Raw genomic sequence first — 15,518 nt, forward strand, 5'->3', positions numbered from 1 at the left:
CGCAGCGCACAAGTTTCTCGTCACAGCGCACACAGTGTAGAGCACAGTTCTTCAACCGCCGGTCCGCAAACAAAATCTTGCCGGTCCGCGAAGGATTCGGTCCCCGCCGCAACGAAAGGCCGGCGTCAGCTGACTTGCAACTTCCTGTTGCAGTCGCTGTGTGGGACTCCTGCCTTCGCCGGGACTCCTGCCTTCCACCGCGTTTGCCTCCTGCCTTGTCTCCGCACCTCCAGACCAGCAGCGGCAGCTGTGTATGCTTTTAACTTCGGCACAGAGCTGCCCCTAATCAATAGTTTAGCGCGGTTTCATAAGGCAGCCTCGGGGCCTTTGCTAGGCCGGCCCACATCGCATCATCGAAGCGGGCCGGCTATCAAAGGCCCCGAGGCTGCCTCATGAAACCGCGCTAAACTATTGATTAGGGGCAGCTCTGTGCCGAAGTTAAAAGCATACAGAGCTGCCGCTGCTGGTCTGAACTCTTGGGCCGCTGAAGGAGGGCAAAAAGCAGCTGTCCTGGAGGTTTCCCTTCCTCTCGCCTTTACAGGTTCCTTTTTTTCCACCTTTTTTTTTTTTCCTTCAAACGGCAACGGGCCCCAGCATCGACATCAATCAAGTAAGTTCCACTGTCAATCAAGCGGTTCTGCTCGGCCAAAGCTTCCCCTGTGACATGAGCCACCCTCAGGGGAAAGAAAGTGACCCACAAAGGTGAGGGGAAGGGGGGCAGATGATGGAAGTTGGGGGGGGGGAGAGAGAGAGAGAGAGAGAAGGGGCAGATGATGGAATGGAGGAGATGAGAGAGAGAGAGAAGGGGACAGATGATGGAAGTGAGAAGAAGGGAGAGAGCAGAAGGCAGATGGATGTCAGTTGAGAAGGGAGAGCAGATGCTGAATGGAAGTGGGGAAAGAACACATACTGGATGGAAGGAGGAGATAAATAAAGGGGGAAGAAAATAGTAAGATAATGGAGGGGTGAGGGAAAGGGGTGACAAGCTGTGTGTAGACACAGTGAAAAGAGGGAAACGGGACTAAATAGTAAGAAAGAATTTAATTTAGATGGAGGCAGAAAATAGAGAAGGAAGACCAGAGAAGAAAAGGGAAGAGAGAGCAGAGAATGATCAGATCTGAGTGGAGGAAATGAGAAGAGAGATATGCTAAAAACCACAGGGGGGAGGGAAGGATAGAGATGCCAGACCATGAGGGGAACAGAAGGAAGATGATGGATGCTAGACCAAATTGGGGGGTGGGGGGGGGGGCAGGAGGAGAGATGGCAGGGAAAGACAGACAGTGAATGGAAGGGGCAGATGCTGGACTGAAGAGACAGAGAAGGTTATCATGCTGCTGTACCGGGCCATGGTACGCCCTCACCTGGAGTACTGCGTCCAGCACTGGTACTTTAAGAAGGACACGGTACTACTCGAAAGGATCCAGAGAAGAGCAACTAAAATGGTTAAGGGGCTGGAGGAGTTGCCGTACAGCGAAAGATTAGAGAAACTGGGCCTCTTCTCCCTTGAGCAGAGGAGATTGAGAGGGGACATGATAGAAACATTCAAGGTACTGAAGGGAATAGACTTAGTAGCTAAGGCAGGGAGAACGAGAGGGCACTCTCTAAAGTTGAAAGGGGATAGATTCCATACAAACGTAAGGAAGTTCTGTGGTAGAAAGCAACATATTTATTTGGCTCATAACTTGCTGGCGCCCGATATTTTTAGCTCACAGTGAAAAAAGTTTGCTCACAACACCCGCCCGCTTAGAGGGAACACTGGTCTCAACCTGCTACTGTTTCTGACTGTTCTCACAGCTCAACAACTAGTTTTAAGACATTCACCAAACAGGATGTAGGCATTAAAATGATTCAAAATCCAAAAGAAATGAAAAATCAGAATGGCCAGATTAAACAGCATGCAATTTTATTTAAATGTTATTGCATAGTAGTACACATCAATAACTCTTAATGTAAGAACTTATCAAATAACGATGGTAGCAATTTCTCTCTATAAAACAAACAAACCACAATCTCATATGAATAGCAGCTTTGCAATACATGTCATATAGAACCCCTTTACTCTCTGCACAATACAAAGCAAGTTATGTTGATGCAGGTACAGTACCATAAAACCCTTCATTTGTCCCACAAAGATTCTGAAATTAACTACTTATCAAACTGAAAATATATTTTATTAACTTCAATATCATTCTACATTGTGCATTAAAAAAATAAACCTGTCACCAAGCTTTGGATTTCTTTCTGTATGTAAAATTTATAAAGTCTAAAAAAAACCACCACCGCTATATTACAAAATATTCAAAGCTATTTTTCAGGTTTATAAAGATTCAGTCCAAAAGTAAAGGTGTTTGTATTTGAGGCTTTTTCAACTTTTGTTAAGGACATTTATGTGTAACATTCTTTTAAACTGGCTTTTGACAAATGTATGTCAGGGCCTAGCTTTCACTGTTTGGACTGAATCTTTGGTGTGAAAAATAGAACATTGAAGTAATGGTCAACATAATCTGGATGGAAACTTCTTTAAGTAATTTTTATCTTCAGAAGATTCATTCATTCCTGAAAGCTGAAGACAGTTCTTTAAGGCGAGGTAAAGTATTCCTGTCAGAAAATAAATAAGATATACATTATCTTACAGAAGCAAGGCAATTTCCATGTGCATTTATTAACAATATGAAATGAACTGGCAACTACAGTGGTGCCTCGCATAACGGACGCCTCGCACAGCGAACGCTGCGCATAACGAACTTTTTGTCTTGCTCCCTATAACGAACTTCGTTTCACACAACGAAGTCGCCCGAGGGGCCCGGGGGGGGCGGAACTACTCTCGCCGAAGCCGGGAACAGCAGCACCCTCCTGTCTAAATGCAGTGTTCCATCATCTCCCTCCACCTTACCTTAGATGCCGAGTTTTCCGGCTTTCTTTTTCGGCCAGCCACACACTTTCAAAGAGCAGCACATGCGCGCATGCTCTGTTGTTCAATCTTCTCCTCTGACGCAACCGGAAACCGGAAGTTGCAGGAGAAGAGAACATTGATCAACTTCAGCAGCTGCGCGTGCACAGCTTTTTGAAAGCGTGCGGCTGGGTGAAAAATAAAGCTGGCAAACTCTGCATATAAGGTGAGGTGGAGGGAGGGAAATGTAGGGCTGCAGAACGAATTATTTTCTTTTACATGTATTCTTATGGGAAAACAGGGCTGCAGAACGAATTATTTTGTTTTACATGTATTCTTATGGGAAAACGCGTTTCACACAACGAACGTTTCACATAACAAACTTGCTCCTGGAACGGATTAAGTTCGTTGTGTGAGGCACCACTGTATAGTCAAATACCAAGTTTGTAGTTACATCTAACTAGGAAAAGCACCCAATGTCTTGGATAACACTTCTAGTTAAGGTGATTACAGCGGAGTGTACTGTTTCTAAAAAGGCAAACATTAAGGCTGGGAAACAGAGAGAAAATAAAATACTGCACAAGTAATAATACTGTATGCATGACATCCTGTTTGTCTGTCTTGCCTATTTAGATTGAAAGCTCTTTCGAGCAGGGACTGTTTTCTTACTCTTTGTGACCCTGTGCAGTGCTGTGTGCATCTGATAGCACTATAGAAATCATTAACAGTAGTAGTAGTAGTAGTAGTAGTAGTAGTAGAAATAATCCACAGCCATTATAGCCCTAATTTGCATTATTTACTCCTTATTGCATGTTAAAGGGAAATAGCATAGGTAACTCAAGTTAATATTAGGTACCACGGGTTACATAGTAAAATAATGCGAATGCATGCAAACAGGTTGAAAAGGTGACAGTGAAAGCTAGAAGGATGCTAGATTGCATAGGGAGAGATATGGCCAGTAGGAAAAAGGAGGTATTGATGCCCCTGTAGGAAAAAGGAGGTATTGATGCCCCTGTATAAGACTCTGGTGTAGGGACGTCATTCTGAAACAGGGCGAGATTGGCACACTGATTTCACCGCCCCTGTGAAAGAATTATGAATTACAGTGGTACCTTGGATTACGAGCATAATCCGTTCCAGGAGCATGCTCGTAATCCAAAATGCTCGTTTATCAAAGCGAGTTTCCCCATAGGAAATAATGGAAACTCGCTTTGATGCGTCCCCCCCCCCCCCGAGAACCGGCATTGCTCCCCTCGAAGGCCCCCCCCCCCCCGCGATCCGGCACCCCCCCTGCCTCGAACCGGCACCCCCCCCGCCATGATACGACACCCCCCCGACACGATTGGGCACCCCCCCCCCCCGCCGCTTCTTACCCTCATCTGGGCACTCTTGAAAATCAGCTTCCTCCTCTGCTGGGCCTTGAGCATGCTCAGATGCTCAAGGCCCAGCAGAGAAGGCTGATTTTAAAGAGTGCCCAGATGAGGGTAAGAAGCGGCGGTGGGGTGCCCAATTGTGTCGGGGGGGGGGGTCGGATCGTGGCGGGGAGGTGCCCAATCGTGGCGGGGGGGTCGGATCGTGGCAGTGGGGTGCCCAATCGTGGCGGGGGGGTCGGATCGTGGCGGAGGGGTGCCGGTTCGAGGCAGGGGGGGTGCCGGATTGCGGGGGGGGGGGGTGCTCGTAAATCGAGCCATGCTCGGTTTCCAAGGCACCGATTTTGCAAATGTTTTGCTCGTCTTGCAAAACACTCGCAAACCGGTGCACTCGTAAACCGAGGTACCACTGTATTCCCATTCCCTCTCCCTTCTTGCCAGGCAGCCATTCTAAGTAAAGGAAAATGCTAGCATCTTATCACGAGACCTTTGTCACATATTAACCTGACACAGATTTACCGTTATCCCTTATATGGGCAACAATCAGACTTTGCCTACAGCTTAAGGCTAAGGAGCATGCATTATAACCTTTGGACTGTCACATGCTTATCTTATTTGAGCTGTCCTTATTTGGTAAGGACATCAGCTGACAGGCATTGCACAGACATTGCATATGTGCAAAGACTTAGGCTCTGTCCACATATTAATCAGGTCCTTGTCTAAGTGCTGAGTTGGAGGGTGATCACAAGGTAAAAGCATGTACCTATCTTTGTATCCACCAATGTAAAACCATGTACCTTTGTACCCGCCAATCATGAGATGTATAAACAAGGGAGTTACTATGATGTCATTAGCTTAGAAACATAATAAATAGGGACTCGGAGCTAGCCCTTGCGAGCGCCTCCTCCCGACTCTAAGACTGCGTGTGTGTGTTTCCTTCGTGGGGCATTTCTACACTCTGGTGAGACCTCATTTAGAATATTGTATACAATTCTGGAGGCCGCACCTTAAAAAAGATATAAAAGGGATGGAGTCAGTCCAGAGGAAGGCTACTAAAATGGTATGTGGTCTTCATCATAAGGCGTATGGGGACAGACTTAAAGATCTCAATCAATATACTTTGGAAGAAAGGCGGGAGAGGGGAGATATGATAGAGATGTTTAAATATCTACGTATTGTAAATGCGCATGAGTCGAGTCTCTTTCATTTGAAAAAAAAACTGCAATGAGAGGGCATAGGATGAAGTTAAGTGGTGATAAGCTCTGGAGTAATTTAAGGAAATACTTTTTTACAGAAAGGATGGTAGATGCATGGAACAGTCTCCCAGAAGAGGTGGTAGAGACAGTCTGTCTCTGAATTCAAAAGGGCCTGAGATAGGCATGTGGGATCTCTCGGAGAGAGAAGGAGATAATGGTTACTGTGGATGGGCAGACTAGATTTGGCCTTTTTCTGCCATCATGTTTCTATGTTACTTGGCTTTGCTACTTAACTGGATATGTTTGCTAGCTCTCAGGCTAAGGGGGGTGAAGCATGTGCTCAGAAAAATTTGTAGATTTCTTCAACTCCTGGATTGCGAGTTGGGATTGAACACCTCGCGTATGGAATACTACAGGGACTAACAGAAAGAAGATTATCGAAGGTATAAACCTAATCTTCCACATATGACCACCATGGAATCTAGGTTTGACCACAATCAGTACTATATTAATAAGATATCTTCCTGTAAGATATATGAAGGAACTAAGACTATAAATAGAATGAATGTCAGCAGAGGGTGCATAATGAATGTGTTTGCTGGTGAGAACTTGGCTTTTTTTGCAGGTATTTTCATTTCACTTTCAAAATACAAATTTAACTTGTGATTCTTTTCTTCTGCATATGATGGAAGTGGTATGGCAAGAAAGTACACCTATAATGTTGAAGATCCATAATAGAAAAGAAATCAAAACTCATCTCTTCAAAAAACACTTCCCATCATCATAACCTCACAAAAGTATTAGAAAATGCTCTCATGACTACCCTAACACCACCACCAGCAACACCTCGAATCCGGACAGTATTATATCCATTCGTCTAAACAACAGAATCCGGACAATATTATCTCTATTCGTCTAAACAACCTATCACTATCTACTACCAATTTATCCTGGAAAAGTCCAGAATAACAATTGTAACTTAACGCATTCTTGATTATATGTACTGCAATCCTACTGGAAATGTCCAGTCTTCTAACTTGTAATCCGCTTAGAACCGCAAGGCACAAGCGGAATAGAAATCACTAATGTAATGTAATGTAATAATAACTGAAATAAATACAATTTCTTAAGCTCTTTTTTGTCCTTTTGTCTGTCTTGGATAGAATGTAAACTCTGTAGAGCAGAGACTATCTCTTACTTTTTGTGTACAACATTGTGTACTTCTTGTAGTGCTATAGAAATGATAAGTAGTAGTAATAGTAATATGGATATGCAGAAACTCAGGAGCCCTTTAATTAAAGAATGGCAAAATAAAACACCTGTAGTTTGTGTTAGCTGCAAAAATGAACACATGGCAACTGCAAAGCCTCAATAGTAATCGTCAGGGGTGTGCCTAGAATCTTCCCATACAGTTAAGGCAGAGAAAATATACTTCCATACATTAACTAGATTACATGAAAACTGGATGCACTTACCACCACTTACAAAAGGTGTTCTTGAGTTATCTGGCTAGGATGTTATGATTAGCATATACTAACCAGATAATTCAAGGTAATACAGGAGCACTTACTACCTCCTAAATAGGGGGAGGTAAGTGTTCCTGTGTTAAAATTTTGTAGGTCTTACATCGGAAGGAGGTCCTGGAGCAGGCCTGCATGCGATGATGCCTCTTCTATCGATGAAGCTTCAAAGAGGCTGGTAGGCCCGCCCCTGAAGGTGCAACCCATGGGAGTCACAAATTTATTTATTTTTTTGCCGGTTTTGACCCATGATTGGGAGTGAGGGAGAGTGGCTGTTGGACCCACAATAGGGAGGGAGGGAGGGGGGCTGTTGGACTTGCAATCGCGAGGGGAGCTGATGGCTAGGAGGGGTGGGAAGGAGGCAACTTGCAGCAGATGCTTTCCTGCAGGGACAAGGCCATTTACTGCTCCGCAGGGTGGTGAAAAGCCTTGCTTCACTACCCGTGACAAACAGCTGATTATTTTTTCCGTTCCTGCGGGTTAACCACGGCTTACATCAGGAAACAGTCCCCGTGTCATTCTCTATTTCAAGCCTCTACATTAACAGTGACTGCGCTAATTCACATACTAACTGCTTAACACACTTTAGTAAAAGGACCACTTAAATTTTTACAAAATTAAAATTTAACATTTTAAAAGGAAAACAGATTTTACCAAAGAATTTAACGCCAACAGACTAAAGAGTGGTTTCAGTTAGTAATGGGTAAACTGGTTCAGATCTGAACTATAATTTGAACTGAGGAAGATTTTCTTTTGTTTTGTAAGGATATTTGAAACCACTGCTTCACTCATGTTGCCTATACCAATTTGACTTAAATGGACTTGGTTTGACAATATTATAACCAGCCCTGACATAAAAGGCTCCCAGACAGATAGAAGGACATTCTTGTACAATCCCACTCTATTCCTGGACTAATGGGTTATTCTCCTATACCCACCAGAGCTTGTAGGAAGCCTCATGACAGTCTTGAGCTTCTCCCCTCTTACCTCAGAACTGCCCCCCAGGAAATCAGTTTGTTTCCTATAAGTCAGACTGTAGGAGCTTGTCTTTTCTACTTGTGTTTATTTTCTTAGTTCTTTCCATCGTGTTTTCGGTCCTTGTGCTACAGAGGTTCCCTGCGGGGATAGCTTTGACTGTGGGAGATTGCAGATTTTTGTGCTAAGTTTGCGGAAAGGGGGTTGGCTGCAGGTCAGTGCTCCTTCTGGATAGCCTGCACTTCAGATCGGGGCTCAGGGACTGTTCCCTCGGGAGCTTGCTCACACCAGGCTTGACCGCCAGTGAGTACTGCACAGGCTGTGTGGCTCCGTGGAGGTGTGCCTGAGATCCGAGCCGACTGCGTCCCTCTGCCTGGTCGCATCCACGCTGGTGTCAGGTGGTGGCGGAGGTTCCTTCCTTACCAACTGTTGGTGTCAACCCGGAGGGTGAGGGAAATCAGAAGAACAGCAGCCAAGCTTGCTTTCTTGTTTGAGGCAGAGGATCTCTCTGTAAGCAGTTCTGGCTTCTTTCTATGCAGTTCCAGCCAACCTGACAGCCTGAAACAGTGATTTGGGAGGGGGTCTCAAAAAGGGGTTTTGGGTGGTTTCTCTGTGTGCCCTAGCCCTCCCCACCCCTAAAATTAAAAAAAATCACCATTTTCAGAGGGTTCCTGGGCGACTTTGTTGTAAAATTGGCACCCACGGTGGCCATCTTGGATTTTCACAATCTTTTTTTAAAAGTTATTTTTAGCCTCTGTAAGCTTCATTTTTGCAGGAAAACTACCCAGATGGACTCTCCAGGGCAGGATTTAGTGGGCTCATGTTCCGTTTATGATGTATGGCTGTCGAGTGCACCGCCATGTTCCATGTGTGCTGTGGTGTGAGAGGGGGGCATAATTTGGTTGGCTCAAGTACCCTTGGAATTTGAAAGGGGATCCAGCCACAGTTTTTACCCGTGTGCCTACAAACAGGATGACGGGCACCCCGTGGAGTGCGCAGGTGACGCTCCAGGGAAATGCAAGCGTGCTTCAGCAGCAAAATCTCCACAGGTAGTGGCTCCTTCCCCGGAGGATGATGATGATGATGGGGTTCCCCTCCCCTCCCCTCCGAATTTTAAGATATGTTGTACCAGGCTTTGGCTCTTGAAATAATGCCAGCCACCCTTCCCCAGGCATCTTCGCCGGTCATGGGGGGCCCCTCTTTCCCAAAGCACAGGCCTTTTCTTTTGTCCTCCTACTGTGGTCCCGGTCAGTGTACCAGCTGTACCCATGGTTGCCCTAGATGTCCTGCCAATACCTCAGCTTACACAGATGGGCTCCACTTCTGCAGGAGTTCATATGGCCCTTGTAGATTTTCTGGACTACGATTCAGGTGGAGCTCCAAATCTGGGGAGGGGACTACTTTGTATGTTGATTCTACCAGCCCATGCATCTGGGGGATTTGATCTCAGAGTTCCTCCAGGAGTTGAGGCAGAGTGGATGGGTAACTTGTTTCTGCAGAATGTTCCCTCATATATGATCCACTATTTTTCTAATCCTCTGGACATAGTTTGGTTGTTCACAGACATTTGGGAGGGGGATGGATGCTTTTATACAGTGTTTGCTTCCCCGAAGACAGATTCCTCGGTGGCTCAGGGTATCCCATGCCCTTCTTTCCCCTGGGCCGGGGGGGGGGGGAGGAGGGGGTGGACCTACAGATGTTCAGGACCACAGAGTGGATTTTCTTCTCCAGCACCAGTTTGATATGGCGGCCGCTAGAATTAAGGCGGTGACGGCCTCCTACTTTGGAGCCAGGGCATACCTCCTTTGGTGATAAGGCATGCCATGATCCTGACAATATTGTGCTCAGATTTCCTGTATAACCTGTTCATAGTAAATTGGAGATAGGGACTTTGGATCATCTTTTATTCTACTGTCCCCATATCTTAGCCTTTTGGAACTCAATCTGGGATCAAATAAATTGTTTATTGGAAAACCATGTAGCGTTATCTTATGATACTGTGATATTTGGAATGTATATGAGAAAAAAGAGTCGGATATCATCATGTAATAATAGACTTTTTTTTTTTTTTCAAAATCTCTATTCATTTTCATTTCTTACATCAAGTGTACAATAAAATATCAATTAGATCATACAAATCACTTGAAAATCTAATCAAACATCAGCATAAATATATAAATAAAAACCCCTCCCATCCCTTCCACCAATAGTATTCTCCAAATCTTTATTCATTTTAACATATACATCAAGTGTACATTAAATTAAACTTTTAATGATCATGACTGGAGTTGCCATTCAACATATTACTAATAATTGGAAGATCATAGTAGGCTGAATTTTAATTTTTGGTGGAATTCATTATGTCACATATATAGAATGGAAAGATCAATAGTGATACAAAATGGAAATTATAATAATTTTATTAAAATTTGGGAGCCATTAACGTCTTTTTGTCATGATTAAATGCCATTTTTCTATTAGTTATACACCATATAGTATTGGGAGGGGGAGGGATACAAATATAGGTTCTTATTATGAATGAAGGGCTTTGAGGGAGGGTGGGGAGAGGGTTACATTTGTATTTTTAGATTATAATGATAAGATATGCAAGTGCTCTGATTGTGTTTATTATGATTGTTGTACACTTGATGAAAGTTTTAAAAATGAATAAAGAATTGTAAAAAAAAAAAAAAAAAAAAGATAGTATTCACTACACTTTTGAATTTTGGCACATCTGAAGCTCTGGATCAGTCAGTGGCCCGGCGCCTCATCCTGGGCAGCAACTTTGAGCATGCTGTCCTTCCAGGTAGACCTTCTGTTTGGCGCTGGTCTGGATGTTTTCCTGGCTAGTGTGCAGGCCCAAGTCATTGCCTGTTGCCAGGCCCCATGCCTCAAAAGGTTCAGGGCGGCTCCCATTTTTGTACTTTCTGCCATTCCAATCAGTGTGCAGGGCGGCTTCCTCTAGCCAGCATTACTTCCAGTCTACAAGTCCACGGTTTGGAGGTTCTTGGTGTCAACCGTCCCATAGGGAGCTGTCCGATGGTACCCATATTGCCACACTTTGTTGGCCAGGCCAGGTCTATGCCCGCCTTTCAGCGGCTCAGAGGGTGGCTCTCGACCTTCCCAAATTACTTGCAAGCCGTTGTTATCTCGGGCCATTAGGTCCTGGAGGTTTTCCAGGACAGCGATGCTCTGGAGTTTTGTTGTCCCCTGGTACATTTACTTTCTAATGCCACAGTCCACAGGTAGTTGGACATTGCTGCCATGGGGTCCATTCCGGAGCAAGACTCGGGCTCTGGGAGATATTCAATGTTCTTTCTCATGTCAAATAAAGGCTCCAAAGTTTGGAGGACAATCTTGGACCTCAAGGCAGTCCATGAGGCACTGTGCATGCCTTGTTTCTGACGAGACTGTATGTTCAGTTGTCTCCTTGGAGGCTCCAGGGGCATTTTTGGCCTCCTTGGTTCGGACAGAGGCATGTTTCCATATTCTCATCTTTCCAGATCACAGGAAGTTCCTGAGGTTCCACGTTCTGACAGCAGCACTGCCAGTTTGCTATGTTGTTCTTCAGGCTAGCAACGGTGTCCAGGACCCTCACCAAAGTGATGGTGGTGGTGGTACCTCTGTGCACCCTGAGATTGTTGGGTAAAGAGAAGGGGATTTATTTTTGTCCTATATTATACGCACATGATTTTATACCAGGAAGTGAAGGGGGATTTTCAAGAGATGGGAGTGAAAGGGATTGAGGTATTTTGGACAATTTGCAGATGGGGAGGGAATTAAAGTTTTTGAAGATCTCCAAAATCAATATCAGCTTATAGCAGGATATCTTTTTCCCTATCTACAGGTGAAAAATTAAATTATGACATCTCAGAAATTGGAAAAAGGAACAATGAGGAAGATGGAATTTGAAAAAAGGCTGGGTAATCTGGTTACGAAAGGGTGTATTTCCTGGTTATATAAAATTTTACATGCAGATGAGGGAAGGAAAACATTCTATATGAAGGCCCAGGATTTAAGTAGGGAATGGACTATTGAAGAATGGAAAGTATTAGTGCATCATTTATTTCATACAGCTAAGGGCCTCTCTTTCAGTGGAAAATGCTCTTAAACTTTTAGTGCATTGGTATATTACCCCAATTTTAATTAGTAAATGTGTACAAGGAAAAACTGATGGATGTTGGAGAGGGTATATTGAAAGAAGTACGTTCTACCACATGTGATGGGAATGTCAAGTTCTTCAGAGATATTGGGAACAGGTGTTTCATTATGTGAGTAGATTAATTCAAATCCCTGTGGATATGAAAGCTGAGAGGGCATTACTGGGAGTGGGGATTGAGGGATTGTCACTTGCTCAAACTAAATTTATGAACTTGGCATTGACAGTGGCTCAATAGTGGCGTAATCCCAATGCTCCTAAATTAAGAGATATGAGGGATCGATTAGGAGTAGTTTGTGAAAAATATAGATTATCAGCTCTTTTGACAAATCGATGGACACAATTTAAAGATATCTGGGGAAATATATTGGAAAAGGAAGATTTTGGGGTTGGTTAGAGATGGAAATATGGCTAAAAATTTTCTTATGAAGAAGATCTTGGACTAACCAAGATACTCTTGAGGGGAAGGAGAAGGGGATGGGGGGGAGAGATGATATATTTAAATATATGTTAAAAATGTATTACTTCCATATTTTATTGCAATGGATATGTGCTTGTTGCTCTATTTTTTGTTAATGACACCATTGGTTTATATTTTATGTTTCTTTTTTGGGAAGTATTTTTTTAAAATAAAATTTAAAATTTATTTTTATTTAAAATTTATTTAAATTTATTTAAATTTAAAATTTATTTTAAAATTTATTTTTAAATAAAATTTTAAAATAAAAAATAATCTTTGGAATTCATTATCGGAGAATGTGGTGAAATCTGTTAGCTTAGCGGGGTTTAAAAAAAGACTTGGATAATTTCCTAAAAGAGAAGTCCATAGACCATTATTGAGATGGTTTGGAGAAATCCACTGGTTATTCCTAAGATAAGCAGCATAAAATCTGTTTTACTACTTGGAATCTAACTAGGTACTTGGGACCTGGGTTAGCCACTGTTGGAAACAGGATACTGGGCTTTATGGACCTTCAGTCTGTCCCAGTATGGCAATTCTTATGTTCTTAAGTTTTGACGGTCCATTGGATATACAAAGAGAAGAAAAGAGATGAGTCAAAGATGACCTTGAGGTTGTATGTCAACGAGACAGGGAGGATAAGACCATTATCCACCGAAATATAGAATGGAGGAAAGGCAGAGGCAAGTTTAGGAGAAAAGATAAGGAGTTCAGTCTTGGCCATGTTTAATTTTAGGCGGCGACGGCAAGACATTCAGGTAGAAATGTCAGCCAGGTAGGCTGAGACTCGGGTTTAGATCCCTGTAGAAATTGTGGGCGTAGAGAGGTAAATTTGCAAGTCATCAGCATAGAGATGGTACTGGAAGCCATGGGAGGAGATTAGAGTGCTAAGGGAGAAAGTGTAGATGGAGAAAAGAAGAGGTCCCAGGTCAGAGCCTTGAGGTACACTGACAGATAGTGGAATGCCAATGGAGGAGAATCCTCCAGAGTATACTCTAAAAGTGCAATGGGAGAGACAGAAAGAAAACCATGAAATAACAAAGCCCTGAAATCCAAGCAAGGACAGCATATTGATGAGGAGGCGGTGATCTATAGTGTCAAAGGCTACAGATAGATCAAGGAGGATGAGGATGGAGTAGAGGCCCTGGGATTTAGCCAAGAACAGATCATTGGAGACTTTAGCAAGGGCAATTTCTGTAGAATGGAGTGGGTGAAAGCCCAATTGAAGTGGGTTGAGGATGACTTGAGATGAAAGAAAGTCAAGACAATGGCGGTGAAGTTTCAAGTTTATTAAGGTTTTGATTTGAACGCAATATCAAATAATTCAATGCGTTTAACAATAGTAATTTTGGGGGGACAAATAACAACCTTTTAAACAATAAAAACATACAGTCTTATCTATGGTTATTTGAAGATACATAAGGAATACAAGGATAAATTACATTTGTTTAAAATAAAATAACCAAAAAGAAAAAAAACATTTAGGGAAAAACAACATCAGGAGGGATATTAAAAGGTTTTACAGAAACTTGGTCTAAAAGTAACTGTTTTTTTGGGTTTTTTTTAATAAAAGACTTGATCTAAAATGATAATAGAAAATCAAAGATTATCGGATCTAGGTTTCATATGCATCTTTATAAAGATAGCTTTTTAGTTTGCTTTTAAATTTTTCTAAGGAAGTTTCAACGCGCAAAAAAATTGGAAGTTTGTTCCAAAGCTGGGGTCCCAAGATAGAGAAAGTTGTGGTTCTTCTGGTGCCAATTACTTTCAGTGATGGAATGGACAGCAAATACTGATCAGCTGATCTAAGAGATCTAGCTGGGGAATAAGGTATTAAATATCGATATAAAACAGTGAACAATTCAAGTAGCGATAATTGGAGGGTCAGGTAAGGTCCAGCGATGTTTTTTTAAGGAGCGGTGCAATTATAGCATGTTTGAAGGTGTTGGGTACAGTCGCAGTAGACAGCAATAGGTTAAGGATATGGCAAATAGTGGGGCTGACAGAAGGAGAGAAGGTGATCAGTAGACGGGTGGAGATCGGATCAGAGGAACAGGTAATGAGTTTGAAGGAGGAGAGAAGATGTGTAGTTTCCTCCTCTGTGATTACAGTGAAGGAAGGAAAGGTGGCAGGGGTTGGCGGGGTGGATGGGAGGAGACAATTGGGTGAAGAACTCAAGGTTAATCTTGTGAACCTTGTGAAAGTATTCAGCCATGGTCTGGGAAAAAAGTGAAGGAGGAGTCGGAGGTGAGGGCACTTTGAGAAGAGAGTTGAGTGTGGTAAAGAGACAACAAGGGCTGGATTCACGAAAGTTAGTCAAGCGAACGTAGTAATCTTGTTTCACAAGGGAAAGGGTAGATTGGAAGGAGGTCATCAGGAATTTGAAATGAACATCATAAGTGTGAGCGCAGAATTTCAGTCAGTGACATTCCACAGATACGGCACAGGAACAAAAGTAGTGGATCTTAGAGGTCAACCAGGGCTGGGGTTTGGCATGCTTTACAGGATGTAACATGGGAGGAGCAAGGGTGTCAAGAGCAGAGGAGAGAACAGATTGCTTCATTGACAGAGTTACATAGTATAATGTATGAGAGGAAGGGAGATTGTGGCAGAGAAGGTGCACAGGTCAATAGCCTGAAGATTCCTAAATGTATTGGTGAGGATTGGTCGTGTCTAGGCGGAAGGATGTTGAGTTGTTGTGAAGGTTGTCAGAGAGCAGAAGAATTAAGGTTAACAACAGGGGGAGAAAAAGCAATAACATAAACAAGGCTAGTGCTATCACATTTTCAACATATGCATATTTATCACATAATTTGCAGTTCACAAGTATCCTCTATATATAGAAAAGACTAAAGAACCAATTTTCCTACATTAGAAAGACAAATCCCTTCCCTGGAGAATATGCATGGTTTAAGGTACTTTAATTCCTCCAATACAGCTATTGAGTA

General features: G+C 43.0%; 1 protein-coding gene across 1 annotated transcript in view; it reads right to left on the bottom strand.

Moving 5' to 3' along the window:
• Nucleotides 1-1,880: 1,880 nt before the first annotated feature.
• The window catches only part of POF1B (POF1B actin binding protein), a 142,516-nt gene continuing 128,878 nt past the window's right edge, over nt 1,881-15,518 (bottom strand). The window contains exon 16 of the mRNA XM_033946778.1: nt 1,881-2,598. Coding sequence (XP_033802669.1) covers nt 2,578-2,598 — 21 coding nt within the window. The 3' untranslated portion in view covers nt 1,881-2,577. The remainder of the gene's footprint in view (nt 2,599-15,518) is intronic.

The sequence above is a fragment of the Geotrypetes seraphini genome, chromosome 5 (genome assembly GCF_902459505.1).
Source record: "Geotrypetes seraphini chromosome 5, aGeoSer1.1, whole genome shotgun sequence".
In the NCBI taxonomy this organism is placed as follows: domain Eukaryota; kingdom Metazoa; phylum Chordata; class Amphibia; order Gymnophiona; family Dermophiidae; genus Geotrypetes; species Geotrypetes seraphini.